The sequence below is a fragment of the Zeus faber genome (genome assembly GCF_960531495.2).
Source record: "Zeus faber genome assembly, chromosome: 7".
Classification (NCBI taxonomy): Eukaryota; Metazoa; Chordata; class Actinopteri; order Zeiformes; family Zeidae; genus Zeus; species Zeus faber.
In genome coordinates this window covers 12613877-12630144 of record NC_137203.1, presented here as the reverse complement: position 1 = coordinate 12630144, position 16268 = coordinate 12613877, and the positions used below count along the sequence as shown (strand labels likewise).

General features: G+C 44.4%; 1 protein-coding gene across 2 annotated transcripts; it reads right to left on the bottom strand.

Moving 5' to 3' along the window:
- Positions 1-315: 315 nt before the first annotated feature.
- hsd17b3 (hydroxysteroid (17-beta) dehydrogenase 3) lies at positions 316-15839 on the bottom strand. 2 transcript variants are annotated; one of them, XM_080003448.1, is made up of 11 exons: positions 15686-15839; positions 5953-5999; positions 5503-5578; positions 5275-5379; positions 5070-5137; positions 2927-2971; positions 2811-2845; positions 1691-1772; positions 1291-1356; positions 552-701; positions 316-445 (listed from the first exon to the last, which is right to left on the bottom strand). In XM_080003448.1, exons 1-11 carry the CDS (start codon positions 15834-15836, stop codon positions 350-352), a joined length of 921 nt encoding a protein of 306 aa, XP_079859574.1. In that variant the 5' UTR covers positions 15837-15839; the 3' UTR covers positions 316-349. The 2 variants fall into 2 exon arrangements, with proteins under 2 accessions (XP_079859574.1, XP_079859575.1); XM_080003449.1 differs by lacking the exon at positions 15686-15839 and adding an exon at positions 14319-14708.
- Between the last annotated feature and the right edge of the window lie 429 nt (positions 15840-16268).

The window sequence follows — 16268 nt, the reverse complement described above, 5'->3', positions numbered from 1 at the left end:
GTGTACTGCTTAATTGGAATGAAAATCTCTTGCCATTTAATGATTAGAGACTGCTACTCCATGATCTGAGATGTGGTTCAGTGTGAAAGAATGAAGAAAAATTTCCAAAATTAACATTTCATTTACAATGAAGTGACTTTTTGAAAGCCTATGAATAGTACTACATTTAAAAGTCCTTTCTTGTCGAGCCAAAATGGGTCCTTATTGATGAGAAAAACAAATCGCCCACAGTCCTAAATATGCATGCTGAAATGCTTTGAAGTTTTTATTTCAGTTTCTTTACAGATATACACACACAACGACATAAACATGAGTAGCACTTGATGTTGAGAGAAGTCGATGCAACGTTCTAAGTCAAGGTTTTCTTCTTGACAAACTCCTTTAAACCTTTCTGCATATACTCAGAGTGGAGCAGCTGGAGAGGGATGCACTGCATGAACCAGGCCTATGAACACACACACACACGAGCATGCATTCATACGTACAAATACAAACGTGTGAACAAGTGTTGTCTTTACAATTGCTTCAATAATTCCTCCGGTATGTCTTACCAGCACCATGTGGCAGATGCTGCCGCTGGTTCTGTCTCCGACTTTGATGTACTGCAGTGAGGAGCTGACGAAGTCCTCCGCTGTCAGCGTCACGATGTTGACCTTCTGATAACGTGTCATCGGAGTGGAGACACCAAATGGAGCTAACGTCTTGAAGAGAGAAATAGGGGAAATGAAAGGCAACGGTATAAACACAAAAGACATTTGGACGCCACAGAACAGCAATGATTATTGTCCTCCTCAATTACTTGATTATTTCAATACATCCATTAAAGTAGTAATCCATAAGATCGTTGGGTGGATTACACTGCAAATCCCAGAATTCCACTCAAAACTGCAACGATTTTCTCAACATCTCAACACTGTTCTTAGCACTTTCTTTCCTCCAAAGTTTGTTATTGAGATCACTTGAGATAATGCGGGAATTATTTCATCCCAGGGTTGTGTTCTTTTTTGTGAATGTAATCGACAGTTTACAGACCACAACTCGCAACACTGCTTTATCAAATTTGCCACAGCTGCCTTTCACTTCTTGCACATCCGATCAATGGAAACAGAATATAGAGGAGCGCATGGGTAATGCAAAAACATTGAATGGCTGAATCCTAAAAAGTTTCAGATAAAGAAAGTATCAAATATTGGATTTTTTAACAAAGTATTCTTACGGATTACCACTTTAAACCTTCTGGTTCTCATAACTTTCTCAGAAAAGAGTTTGTTTCAATATGAACTACAGTACCTGGATAATAATGCCTTTGTCTTTGTATTCAGCCTGAAGTCCTTGTGAGAATCTTTCCACAAACATCTAGTGGGATACACACACACACGGACGCACCCACGCAGGCGCGCGCGCGCGCACGCACGCACGCACGCACGCACGCACGCACGCACGCACGCACGCACGCACGCACGCACACACACACACACACACACACACACACACACACACACACACACACACACACACACACACACACACACACACACACACACACACACACACACACACACACACACACACACACTTTCTAGTGCATTGTATTGACATAATAAATGCCTTGGATTGACATAACATCTATTATCGCTGGGTGAGCAGGGATAAAGGCATGTGGAAGTGGAATTATTGGTTCTGTACCAACCTTAGAGGCAGCGTACAGGGAGTACATGGGGAAGGGTACACACGCCACTCCTGAGGAAACATTCAGGATCACTCCTTTCCCTCTGCAGAAATACAGACACAAATACACACGTGCATAATGACAGGCATCAATGATTACTATCATTGATGCCTGCTACAGACAAACGCCATCATGCACATGTTATTTCATGATAAGGGGGCGTGGTGATTATGAACGCTAGTGTAGTGAATACTGACAGACTGCGGAAACTAAACTGAGACTGAGAATGGTGATGCAATAAGATGTATATAGTGTATATAGTATATACAGTGTCAAGTCAAGTCACAGTTTATTTATTAAGCGCATTTCATGCCAGGCAACACAATGCGCTTTACAAAAAAATACAATCAAAGAAAGAACATTATTGTCAGCTGGTCATTTCAAAAGAATGCCCCTGAATCAACAGCAACAACAAAAGCAGCAGCAGCAACAACAACAGCAGCAACAACTACAACTACAACAGCAGCAACAACAACATCAACAGCAGCAGCAACTATAGCAGAAACAACAGAAACAACAACAAAAGCAACAACAGCAGCAGCAACAACAGAAACAGCAGCAACAACAGCAACAGCAACAACAACCGACAGCAGTAACAACAGAAACAGCAGCAAAAACAACAGCAGCAACAACTGAAACAACTGAAAAAACAGCAGAAACAACAGCAACAATAGAAACTGTGTATATAGTATATATACTGTAGTCTATACAGTGTATATTATTCACGGTAAGGGGGCATGGCGATTGTGAACGCTAGTGTAGTGATCACTGACAGACCGTGGGAACGACACTAAGATGGAGAACGGTGATGCGATGAGATGTATATAGTGTATATATAGTATAGTAAAGTATATATAGTTTATATAGTATATATAGCGTATGTAGTGTATATATAGTGTATATAAAGGGTGATGAGCGATGAGATCCTTATCCCTAAGACGCTGCGGTATTGTACACAGCGTACAATACAGACTGGTTGGAGCGCCGGTCCAAACGGTCTTTCAACAGGTAGGTCGTTAAATCACGAGTACCCGCATTAAAAACCTCTGGATTAATACGGAATGAACGAAATATTGCAAACCTGGTCTGCATTCCGGGTAGAACAACTTTGCACATCTGAAGTAAACACAGAATTTCACATTTAGGACAAATAGCAGCCCACAACTTAATTTAGAAAAACAAATGGACAATTCTTACCTTGACCATAGTTTTCACATTGCAGTTAATCACTTTTGTAATTTTCTGAAATGATAAAGTAGGCTCTGTCACTGTAAGCGATGACTTATGCACTAGGCTCCACTACCTACTGTACTGTATGTAGCATACTGTACCGCATACTGTATCACTGTTCAGGGTTGTTCGTGATGCCGTATTGCTGCGCCGTACTGTTGTATACTGTGCTGTATTATCCCAAACACTACCTCACACTATTCACATTCACATGCCACTTTAATTCACATGCCACTTTAAATGCACATATCTGTATATACATAGCCATATTCCTTCAACCTATTCCATTTTATTTCAATTGATTTTTTATTGTATTTTATTCTATATATTTTTTATCTTATTCTATAAGTATTCCACTTACTGTATTACGTTTTAGGAGTCAGTTAGTCGGTCTATTAGAAAGGAATTTTCTACTTTTTATTTTATTTAATTTTTAATTTTTTCCTAGGACATATTGTGTGCTATCACCGGGTGCGTTGCATTACATTTCACTGCATATATGTATGGAAGTATGTATATGTATGTGACAAATAAAAATCTTGAATCTTGAATCTTGAATTGTTTTCTATTTAATCAAATGAGTGAGTAAGCTGGCGCTACCCTACACTTACTGCATGAAATACATTCTAAAGAAACGTATATTTTGTGTTCTGGAGCAGTTTTGTTATTCTTATCAATTATCAAAAGACAAGCAATACCCACCACAGCAGAACCGAGTTTGATTTATAAATAGTAGAAACATTTTAAACCGTGGAGTTAAATATTCCCATTAGATGACATGGGGAAACGCAGTTCACACACCCAGACGCTGAATAGCGCTGAACAACGCCGATCGGTTGTTTCCTTTAAAGCGACCGTCCAGGTGAAGATCATTCATCCATATTCCATGTGATGTGAAGTCACAATGTGAAACCGTTTTGATAGAGTTCAATCTCTAAATCGTACTACGTACTTTTACACACACACGGAGACATCGTTGTGGAGGGGGCGTGTCACTGATGTCACTTCTGTAAACAAGACGAGGATCCGCTTTCACTTGTCTGTGAAAACTCTGTGTTGTTATTGATTACGAGAAGCGGGTGGAGGAAGATCTAAATCATTTTGCGGACCTTAATCTGACCAGTGCAATAGATCCACGTCAGTTTAAGCAGCGCGTACTGGACTTCATTTTCCGCGACGATAGTCAGTTCTCTGACAGCGGCACAGAGAACGACAGCACTGCTGAATCTGATATTACTCCGGACTTGGAGAACATTTCAAACCGCAGATTTCAACCTGAATGTGACGATGAAACTGAAAATTTCAAGAGCCACCGGAGGAGACGAATGATACGCCCGTTGTTGGAAGAAGTTGATAATGTGATGAATCCGTTGAGGTTGGTGCAGATTTTCTGATTTTAGATTTCAGATTTTCCGAGACTCATATTATTGATAGACTCTACATTTTGTGTCCCTACTTTTAAACTCCAAAATAATTCCACTTTTATAAAACATGTATGTTATAACTGTTAAATAAAAGCTTTTTTAAAAACAAAAATAGTGTGTTGTTGACGCTGTTCAACGCTATTCAGGATTTGCCCATTTAGCATTATCTGTTTGTCCGCCAACCCCATTTGCATTCTGGGAGCTGGCTGAATAAAGTAAGTCTGGGCAAAACTTTGAAGGTGATTATCTCAGGAAGACTGTTTGCCACACCGTTGTCATTAACAAGTCATAGCTTTAAAAATATGTGGGTCACATAATTTGCTTTTATTTAAAAACTTAGTTGGTATTGTGTTTGTGTAGCTGCTTTGGCAGCATTGGGTATTTGTACAGCAAGTTGAAGCAGTTGAGCTGGGCAAGCAGGAAATATGGCTTCAGCCGGAGCAAGAGTGTCTAAGAGTGAACACAAAGAACATTAAAGAATGAAAAGCACAAATTGCCTTGGGAGCGAGGGATTTTATTTGGAAGTTGGAGTTACTTTTTAAATAACCACAAGGCAGCGACAATGGGGGGAGGGCTGCACGACATACTCTCCAATTTTACCTGCCAATGGAATATGTGGAAATGAAAGCAGCCAAAATATCATCGGTATCTAAGAAGGGTGTAGATCGAGGCAAGGCGTGTCTCACCTGCTCCAGGTCGTCTGTCTCCAGGAATTTTCCAGGGATGAAGGTGGGGAGAATGCCGACATTATTGACTGGAATAGAAGCAAAGGAGGACTCTGAGGAGCTAGACAATGTTATGCACTGAATACCAATGTCCTCTAGCCTGAATTTTAAATTGTGCAAATAGATCCATTTTTGTTTGAGTAAAAACTGACAAAAAATGTCCCACCTAAAACCCCAATATCCAAGCCTTGAAGGTTTTCCTCAATTTCACCAGACATGTCGTTTGTGAGGTCTGCTACTATCACTTTCACCTTCTGCCCAGTTGTTTCAACTGTTTGAGAGCGACACATTACAGTACATGAGACATATTTTAAATGCAAAAAGAACGATGTGGAAGATGAGATGTCATGGTGATATTGCAATTTTGGCATAATGGTATATCTGGGTGTCCGACCTATGGCCTTGGCTGCTTGGTCCAGTTTCTCCTTGGTTCGACTGATGATCACCACATTCATCCCCTGACCAGCAAGCTGCAGACAGAGTCAGAAACAACACGTGAAGTTGGGAGAATAGAGTCTATTACCAGACAAAAGTAAAGTAGCTTCAAGTAAGTGCAAGACCGATGGGTATTACACTTCATCAGGTGTGAAAATATTTGAAAGTTTGACATGACCGCATGGAAACGTCCACCCTATCCTGTGATTGTCAACGTTTCCCGTCACTTGTTACGCTGTTATTTCCAATTTGATGACAAAAAGTCATGTCAAAGTAATGTCTTGAAATGGATCTCATAAAACTGTCTGGAAGGATCATATTTCAGGGGCCTAATGTGAAAATCATGTTTATTTGTTTAGAGCAGCTATTACAAAAAAAAAAACAATGGGGAACATAACATTTTACTCACTTCAAAAGCATAGGCTCTGCCTATCCCTTCTGATCCACCAGTCACCACTAAAAACAGAAAGGCAGATGAGAGGCAGGAGGAAACAAGTGTTTTCAAACGAATACAAAAGTTCCTGAAGGTTGCTGTGCTCGTGGTTCCTTCCATTAGAAGGGCTGTCATTCAAAGTTCTATTACACATTCGGGCGGTTTCGCGGACACATATCAGGCCCCATCTGAAGACCAAATCACCCGTTTAATCCGGACTAACGGACTAATAGCTCAGTCACGGTTTGAAATAGTATCAGACGTGCTCTAGTCTCGGCTTCAAAAAAATCCGATTTCCAGAAGGAAGGTTTGAGCGAATCTAGGTCTAAGTGAATCTTAAATTCAACCTTGCCAGAGGAGGGTTTATCGTTGGATCAATGGATGTGGGCCTAAAACCAGCACCAAGACCATAGAGAAGGAGCTGACTAGTCCTTAATGACGTTGGTCTCAGTCTTCCTAGTCTAGAACTAATTCATCTGAAGTTTAGCAACGTCTCAGAAAGGCATGTCTGGCATTTCTTCAATTCTGGAACCATTTACCGGCAATCACACATATGATTGATTCTTCCCTAACTTTCGGCACTTTCCCTTCCGCTTTCAAAGCGGCTCGGGTCGCACCACTGCTCAAAAAACCCTCACTCGATCCCAATCAAGTAGAAAACTATCGGCCGGTCTCTCTCCTCCCATTCCTTTCCAAAACCTTAGAGAGGGCGGTCTCTAGACAGGTTACAGAGTACCTGTCAAGAAACAACCTTCTTGATACACTTCAATCTGGCTTCAAAAGTGGTCACTCCACTGAAACAGCCCTGTTGTCTGTGACAGAGGCCTTAAAAACTGCTAGAGCTGCTGCCAAATCCTCAGTCCTCATTCTGCTAGACTTATCAGCTGCTTTTGACAGTGTCCATCACAGCATACTCCTGTCCATACTCTCAAGCATGGGCATAACGGGCAGTGCACTTTCCTGGTTCGATTCTTACCTCACTGGGCGCTCGTTCAGTGTGACATGGCGAGGCCAGCTGTCTGTGCCTCACAACCTCACCACAGGGGTGCCCCAAGGCTCGGTGCTAGGACCCCTCCTCTTTGCCATATACACCACCTCACTGGGCCCGATCATCGGCTCACATGGCTTTTCATATCACTGCTATGCGGATGATACTCAACTCTATCTGTCCTTTCCGCCCGACGACCCTACTATCTCGACGCGGATCTCGGATTGTCTCGCTGACATATCCACATGGATGAAGGATTATCATCTTCAACTAAATCTGGCGAAAACGGAACTGCTGGTCTTCCCGCCCAAACAAGGTATTTATCACAACATTGATATTTAAATCGACTCTCTATCTCTTGTTCCTACCAAGGCTGCAAGGAATCTTGGTGTCATTATTGATGACCAACTGACATTCTCGGACCATGTTGCCGCCGTCTCCCGGTCCTGCCGCTTCGCACTACTCAACATCCGAAAAGTTAGGCCGTACCTGACCCAATATGCCACTCAACTGCTGGTACAAACCTTGGTGATGTCCCGTCTCGACTACTGCAACGCCCTCTTAACAGGCTTGCCGGCCTGTGCGGTGAAGCCACTATAGATGATACAGAATGCGGCGGCGCGACTGGTGTTCAAGCAGCCAAAGAGGGCACATGTCACTCCGCTGCTCATCGAGCTCCACTGGTTACCTGTAGCCGCCCGCACCAAGTTCAAGTCTCTTATGCTGGCCTACAGAGTGATTGCTGGGAATGCTCCCGCCTACTTAAATGCTCTTGTAAGAGCACATGTTGCCCCCCGGATGCTGCGCTCGTCAAATGAGCGTCGCCTGGCTCTGCCGGCCGTACAGCCACGGCAATCCAGGCTATTCTCATTTGTAGTTCCACGTTGGTGGAACGAGCTGCCAAAAATGACCAGAGCAGGGACCTCCCTCTCTGTCTTTAAGAAGCACTTGAAGACCCAGCTCTTCAGTGAGTACCTCCTGTCCTAACCTAAAATTACTTAGCACCACCTTGCAGTATTTATTGTTACACTAATGTTGTTGTTACACTAATCTCATGGAGGCGATAGTGGCGCCGCCCCTAGCGGTCGCCTGCGCCGGCGCTCCGGTTTCTTTCTTACTCTTTAGTATTTTTTTCCTTTTTCTATCACAATGTTCGCCAGAAAAACATCAACAATTAACTCATACGGCCGCGATGCACTCATGGATATAAAAATTTCCCTAAACGAACAACTTTGGGACTTTTTATCCGTGGGAGCAGAGTGGCCGGCGGAAATCCTACGCGGGAACACTCGCAACAACAACAAAAATGGAGTCGCTGTTCCACGAGCCGGCCCACGGAGGAAGCACCGAGGTAAACGAGGCGGCATTCGGGTCAGAATGAGGACGCAACCTTACCGTCCACCTCTGCCAAGCATCCTTCTTGCCAACGTCCAGTCCCTGGAGAACAAGATGGATGAACTTCGAGCGAGGATTCAATTCCAGCGTGACACGAGGAACTGTTGCGTCCTCTGCCTGACGGAAACATGGCTGAACCCACTGGTGCCGGATGAAGCCATACGTCCAGCCGAGGCCTTCTCCGTGTTCCGCGGCGACAGAACGGCAGAGTCGGGGAAATCCAAAGGTGGAGGCGTCTGCCTAATGGTAAACAACCGCTGGTGTAACGCCAACAACAAGGGCTTTGATGCGGGTGAACACCAGGAAAGCTGCGGGTCCAGACGGCATATCTGGACGAGTACTGAAGACCTGTGCTAACCAGCTAGCTCCGGTGTTCACCACAATATTCAACATCTCCCTGGCTGAATCAGTGGTCCCATCCTGCTTCAAGAGGTCCACCGTCGTTCCTGTCCCGAAGATCGCCTCTCCAACCTGCCTGAATGACTACCGTCCGGTGGCCCTCACCTCGGTGGTCATGAAGTGTTTCGAGAGGCTGATTAAGGATTACATCTGCGCCTCCCTCCCCCGCACCTTGGACCCGTTGCAGTTCGCGTACCGGCAGAACAGATCCACGGATGACGCGGTCTCTCAGGTACTGCACACCACGCTCACGCACCTGGATGGCCAGAAGGGGGCCTATGTGAGAATGCTGTTCATTGATTATAGTTCAGCTTTCAACACCATAGTCCCCACCAGACTGGCTGTCAAGTTGTTGGAGCTAGGATTGAATGCTCCGCTGTGCACCTGGATCCTGGACTTCCTCACAGGCCGCCCCCAGGTGGTCAAGGTGGGGAAGTACATGTCAAGCTCCCTCACCCTGAATACAGGATCCCCCCAGGGCTGCGTCCTCAGCCCCCTACTGTACTCCCTGTACACACATGACTGTGTGGCCAGGTCCAGCTCCAACACCATCATCAAGTTTGCTGACGACACCGTGGTCGTGGGCCTGATCACCGACTGCGATGAGAAGGCCTACCGCGAGGAGGTGGCTGACCTGTCACTCTGGTGCCAGGACAACAGCCTCCACCTGAACGTCAGCAAAACCAAGGAGCTGATTGTGGACTTTAGGCGTGGATCACAATCGAGGACGCACGCGCCGTTGTGGATTAATGGGACTTCTGTCGATAGGGTGAGCAGCTTCAGATATCTGGGAGTCCACATCACAGAGGACTTAACATGGACTGTTCACACAGACACTCTGGTGAGAAAGGCGAGGCAGCGTCTCTACCACCTCAGGCAGCTGAGGAAATTCCGGGTCTCGGTGAGGATCCTCAAGTCCTTCTACTCTGGAGCAGTGGAGAGCATCCTGACAGGCAACATCACTGCCTGGTTTGGGAACTGTACTGCCCAGGACAGGCGGGCCCTGCAGAGGGTGGTGCGTTCAGCTGAACGTACCACTGGAACTACCCTCCCCCCCTTGCAGGAGTTATACACCAGGAGGTGTAGTAGCAGAGCCCGTAGGATCATGAAGGATCCTCATCACCCCAACAACGGACTGTTTCAGCTGCTGCGGTCAGGCAAGCGCCTCCGCAGTCACGCAGCGAGAACAGAGAGACTGAGACGGAGTTTCTTCCCTCAAGCCATCAGAACTGTCAATGCTGACCTCACCAGGGGTCCTAACTGAGCCATGCACTAGGCTCCACTACCTACTGTACTGTATGTAGCATACTGTACCGCATACTGTATCACTGTTCAGGGTTGTTCGTGATGCCGTATTGCTGCGCCGTACTGTTGTATACTGTGCTGTATTATCCCAAACACTACCTCACACTATTCACATTCACATGCCACTTTAATTCACATGCCACTTTAAATGCACATATCTGTATATACATAGCCATATTCCTTCAACCTATTCCATTTTATTTCAATTGATTTTTTATTGTATTTTATTCTATATATTTTTTATCTTATTCTATAAGTATTCCACTTACTGTATTACGTTTTAGGAGTCAGTTAGTCGGTCTATTAGAAAGGAATTTTCTACTTTTTATTTTATTTTATTTTATTTTAGTACTTTTTTCCTAGGACTTCTTGTGTGCTATCACCGGGTGCGTTGCATTACATTTCACTGCATATATGTATGGAAGTATGTATATGTATGTGACAAATAAAAATCTTGAATCTTGAATCTTGAATCTCTGTCGCAATGTAGCTTTGTATGTTATTTTCCCTTGTAAGTCGCTTTGGATAAAAGCATCTGCTAAATGACTAAATGTAAATGTAAATGTAAGTAGTATTACTTTAGTCCTGATTTCGATGAAACCCTCTCTGTGAAACCGCCCCACAGTCTATTACCTCATCGTTCCTCTTTGATAAATCCACTCGTGTTAACATGTCTGTGCTTCTGACACTTTGTTCTTAAACTTCCTTGGGCTCTTGATAAACAAACTGGTCGGATGCAGAACACACAGAAACAACCTGTGTCTCGGTTGGTTTCCCTCCCATCCAGCAGCCCTTCCACTCCTCCTCATCACCTCTGGCAGAATGGGAGCCATCACAGAGACCTGCTTACTATTCTGTCATCAGATGCTGATAGACATCCACACTCAGGGTAAAATTTAAGTTCTGTATGGCCCCACATAAGAGTTTTGCTGGGACTGGTTTAATCCTACGTATGTCTGAGATACTGGGCCAGTAAAACCCAGAGTCCTGGTCTGGAAATCTGACACTGCTTGCTTACTCACAGTCCAGATTTTTGTATTGGTATTTGGACCAATGCATAAAATAAGATGCTTTATTGTAGGAAGAGAAAAAAGCCGAGGCGGTTGTCCAAATTAAAATCTGAATACACAATAACACCAAGATCCCTGGCTTGGTAGTTTATTTATCAGAGCCATGGAATCAAGACAAGCTCAAATTTTCAAAGTCTTTTTTCTTTCTAGATTGAGCAAAAATGGGAAAGTCATTTCATCGTATAATGACCAAGTGGCAATTGAGGAAAGAGACATATAGGGTTGAGCATCATCTGCGTTATTGGTGGTAATATGTAAATATTGAATACAAGAGGGCGGAGGACTAAGCCCTGTGGCACCCCACATGCTACACTGATCTCTGTACTGAGGCTGTAATTAAATATATATTTTATATTACTCACTAAACAGCTCTCTGGAGGTGACTGTGCACTTATTTTAACCAGTGGGCAAGACACAGAGAGCCAGGGGGGATTTTCCCTTTGATAAGACAAAAGCCACAGTGCATATTCATGCGACAAAAACGAGGGACGTAATTAGTTGAATAACCTGTTGATAAAATTGCAGTAGTTTATTAAATTGCTCAGTGGTAAGGCAACAACTACAATTTCACATATTTCATGAAGTCAACACTTTTAATAAAGCCCCGAAACACAATTTCTGTCTCAAAGTGATTATGATCTGTTGAATTAATTCAGCAGAAAGAATTGATACCCTCAAAAAAGCCCAAAGCTCAAAGCCCAAAGCTCTCAGTTGGACAAGAAAAATAACCAAATAAATCGTAACCTGAAAAAGGACTAAACATTGAAGGGCGACTCAAAAGAGAGTTACCCTTTAAAAAAGCCTAAAAACGGGTGCCAGCTGGGCGGCATTACATAGCAACACCAGATATTCCAGAATAAAACAAGTATTAACAAGTAGAGGAATTTGACAATTGCTCTCACACACACACACACACACACACACACACACACACACACGAGTGCGCACACACACACACACACGCGCAGACCATGCAAGAACATTCTGTTTCCAACCTCTTAAGCCTCATTCAACACATAAGCCTGACAATTCACCTTCCCAGGACTCCTGATAATTAGAGACCCCTCTCGAAGGGAAACAAACTTGTTTGGATGTGGCCTATTTCAAATGAACGTGAAAGGAGAGGGTTTATTCACCTCAGAACGTACTGTTCCAATTACTGTGTTTTTGTTTGTTTTTTTTGCCGCTGGAATGGAATGAATGCGGCGTTTAGGAAATAAAGGAAAGATTGGCCACGGCTTTGTTTTTGTTTTGCTTATGAGGCAACGGAGCGCCACACATTTAACGCTGTGGGAGTCTGGACAACGCTCCTCCAAGGTTTCCAAAAGACGATGAGACTTCCCAGAGTATTTTCAGGGGGCAAAAGGACGAGGATTTAAGTAATTGTTTGCTCCGATTCCTGCTCGACGCGATAAACAGCGAACCACTCCTCTGCCGTGTCCTGGAGACTGCCGGGCGGGTCAGCAAATTCAATCTTGATTGTGAGTGGGGGGATATTGCATCCTCCCTACCACTGATTAAATCCCTTGCGACAAAGCCCATGGGAGGCACTTAATCCACAAGTGTTTGTGGGAGTTCACTGGCCCATAATCAGGACCCGACGAGTACATTTTGTCTTTTGGAGTAAATATGTGTAAAGACAAACTGTCTTCAATGAACATTGTGATTTGTACAGGCAGAAGGGTGAAGGCAGAGCAACCTACAAGTGCAAAACATTTGTAAGTAACATTAAAAGTGAAAAATCCTTAAGACCCATAAATATAGCCATAGTATACAAAGTATACATACATAGTATACACTCATAGTATATTACTATATATTTCAGAAATGTCCCGTCTGATCAAATTAATGTAGTCTGAATATTGTGACGTCTTAACGTCAGGCATTGGACGGTATATGGAAAAAAAAATGTTATGACTGAATATTATGAGACGTTTATATAACTTTCTATAAAACTTTATATATATACTGTATATCAGACCTTTTAGAATGCCTCCATTTTAACAGCTTTTTTTTAAATTGAAATGTACGCAGTTTAATGTCTCAATGTAGTTTGAAGTTAAAAGCATAGAACAAGTAAACAATTGGAGATAAAAAACAAATCACGGAATTGTTTTGACAAAATTGGATACGATTTTTTGGCTCATCACAGCTGCCACCTTTTGCAGATATCACAGCCGAACACAGTCGTGGCATTCTTTCAACAACTGAAATCAAATATCGTTGGGAAAGTTCCTCCCAACGCTGTTGCAGAAGTTCTTCCAAAATGTGTTGCACTTGTCGGTTGCTCTGCTTTCACCCTTCTCTCCGGTTCATCCCAAACCAGCTCCATGGGGTTTTAGCCTGGAGACTGTGCTGGCCATTCCATGATTTGATGTCTCCCGTCTTGTTCTTTTCTTCTAAGGTAGTTCTGACATTGCCCCGGGGTGTGTTTGGGGGTCATCGGCTTGCTGCGGGATGAACCACTGACCCACCAGGGGTAGACCAGAGGGTATTTCCTAAGAGTTAAAATGTTGTGGGCATTTTGCAGCGCCAGCCCTTTTGGTTCAGGGTGCCGGTCACCGTGGAAGTCGCCAACTCTGGATCCAGCAAAATGTGTGTAAGGGCAAAGTCTGTTGCAAGACTGCTTTTGTACAGACCAACAGAGGGTTTGTTTGTAAGTAAATAACAAAAGGTTGGGACACCTGCCTCCTATCAACTTTCAAGGCTTAATTGACTTCCATTGCTGCAGAACAACTATTGTTGTTAACCCATTACTTGGTCCATAAAAAGGCATTTTTTAGAACTCTGTTTGTGCCTTTTCTGCATTGATTTGTGTGTCCTTATTCATGTAAACGAAAACACAAAATTTCAGGCACCAGGTGACAATTCAAAATATAATGGAGCGTCAACCAGTAAGGCGCCGTAGAGCCTTACTGGTTGACACTCCATTACATAGGGTTGTAGATTCTACGGCATTCTGTACTGTTTTCAAATATTTATTCTCCTGTAGATCAACAGTGCAATCCCTGCAGAGTCAGCACCTTTAGGCATTGTTTACTCTTCTGTCTGCTCTGGTTTGGGTCAGTAGGCTGCCTGGTATGCACAGCTAGCTGTCTCAGGGGCGCCTCACAGAAAGGTGTCTCAGGAGGATAAGCGTTGAATTGATTGAGAGGATGGCCAAGCGTGCCTAATTCTGACCTCACCGATTCTGGTGTGGGAGGGATGGATGCCGGAGGAAGGAGTCGAGCGACAACTTTGTGTATTGGTGGACCTCCTGTAAAGTGATGTATATAGGTATGCTTCTGATTATACATTTTTTTAGTATTCGTTTTTTCACAAAAACTCTCCCTCGCTAATGAAATTTAACTTATTTACATTTGACATGTGCCCTTTTTTAGGTTTAAGATAAATGTTCGAATCGTGTAGCCTCATTCTGCACTGCATACTATCGGCACAAAAGTTTATTGTAGACAGGTACAAACCTCAACCGTTGTCACATCACGGACCCTGAATTCGAGACGCATTTAAATTGGATATTTATCATTAGATATTATTGCGTCCAAACCACCGTCGGTCTATACTAGAGGGAGAGAACAGTGAAACCGAACAGAATAGACACTATTGTATATTTTCTAATGGGGTTACGTCTTAGTAAGGTGAAATAATGTTGAAGTTGAACCATCAACTTTGCTGGGGACCCCCTGGAGCCTCTCGAAGGACCCTTAGTGGGACCTCGGGCCCAACGTTGAGAACCCCCCCCGGGTGATAACTCCCGTGGTAAACATCTGACGGAGAGCTTCCAGTGATACTTCATTGGCCAATGGGGAGGGCGTCTGCTCAAGCCTCCACAGAGCTCCGCGGCCCCCCCCCCCAGCATGGGAAGTGTGCCGCTCCGCAGCCGGGGGCGCAGAGCGGAGGACGCTCGGGACGCGGCGCGGCGCTGATGTGGAAAGAACAGTTTAACAGCGACACACAAACAAACAAACAATACACAAGAAGAGAAGCAGTCAGAAAACAGGCTGCAGACACCACCCGGACGGTTGTGCCTGTCTGGGTTCGCATACAGAGAGACCGCTGCCCATACAAATAAACAGATCTATTTGTGTATTTTTCATACATAAAAACACGTAATTCAATCAGTAGGTATATATTTTTTAAGATTTTACTTTTATATAGAAACAAACAAACAAACCAATCAATAAATGTACAAATAAACATTTTATTTTTATTTTTTAAGGAAATAATTACCGAGGTCCGGAGCTGTGACGTCATAGTTGGCTACGGCCTAAGAAATTGACTTAAATACAATTCCCCCCCCCCAAGCTGCACGGATCCCGGGAAGGACTGGGCCACCGCTCGCCCCGAGTCTGGGGGGGGGGGGGGGCTCGACACCGGGGCCGGGCCACGGGAACCCGGTCAAAGCCGGCGCAGGTCCCGGGTCATGCCTCCGGAACCGCTGAGCCCGCCGGCCCCAAACTGTGCCCGTACAGCGTACTGAGTCAGTACAGCGCCACCCCTCCCTCCCACACGCACACCGCGAGTAATCGCAGACAAGCGCAGACAAACTCACCTGCCCACTCTCCCATGGATGAGAAGAACGATTTGGAAACTGGGAACCAAAATTTTGGGAAAAGCATCCTGGTAAAAAGCAACAGCCTCACTCCATAATAGACAACAACTCCAGAGCCCAGACAGACGAGGAAGAGCTCCGTGTGGTCCATGAGTCCGCGTGGCGCTTCTCGCTGTACCTGCCGGTCTCCAATAGCTTCAGTGACTTTCTAAGAGTGGAAACTGGAAAAGTGCGAAAGAGCAGATGGAGGCCACTCCCTCCCTCCCCACACAAGCGCACACACGCACACTCTCTCTGATGTGTTCAGACAAAATAATGACGACATAATAGATATGCAATAGATTGTGGCCGTTTTTCAAGTTCAAGTTCAAGTTTGAGAGATTATTTGCGCACATACATAGACAAACGATCATACATATATGCAGTGTAATGTCATGACACCCGGTGATTACGCACAAGAAGCCCTATAAGCTCGGAAAATACAAGTGTCGTAATCGACACGAGGTGCTGGCGCAGGCGGCAGGGAGGGAGCTGCGCCGCAATCGCCATTCACTTATCTCACTCACCCCGCAGAGTAGAAGTC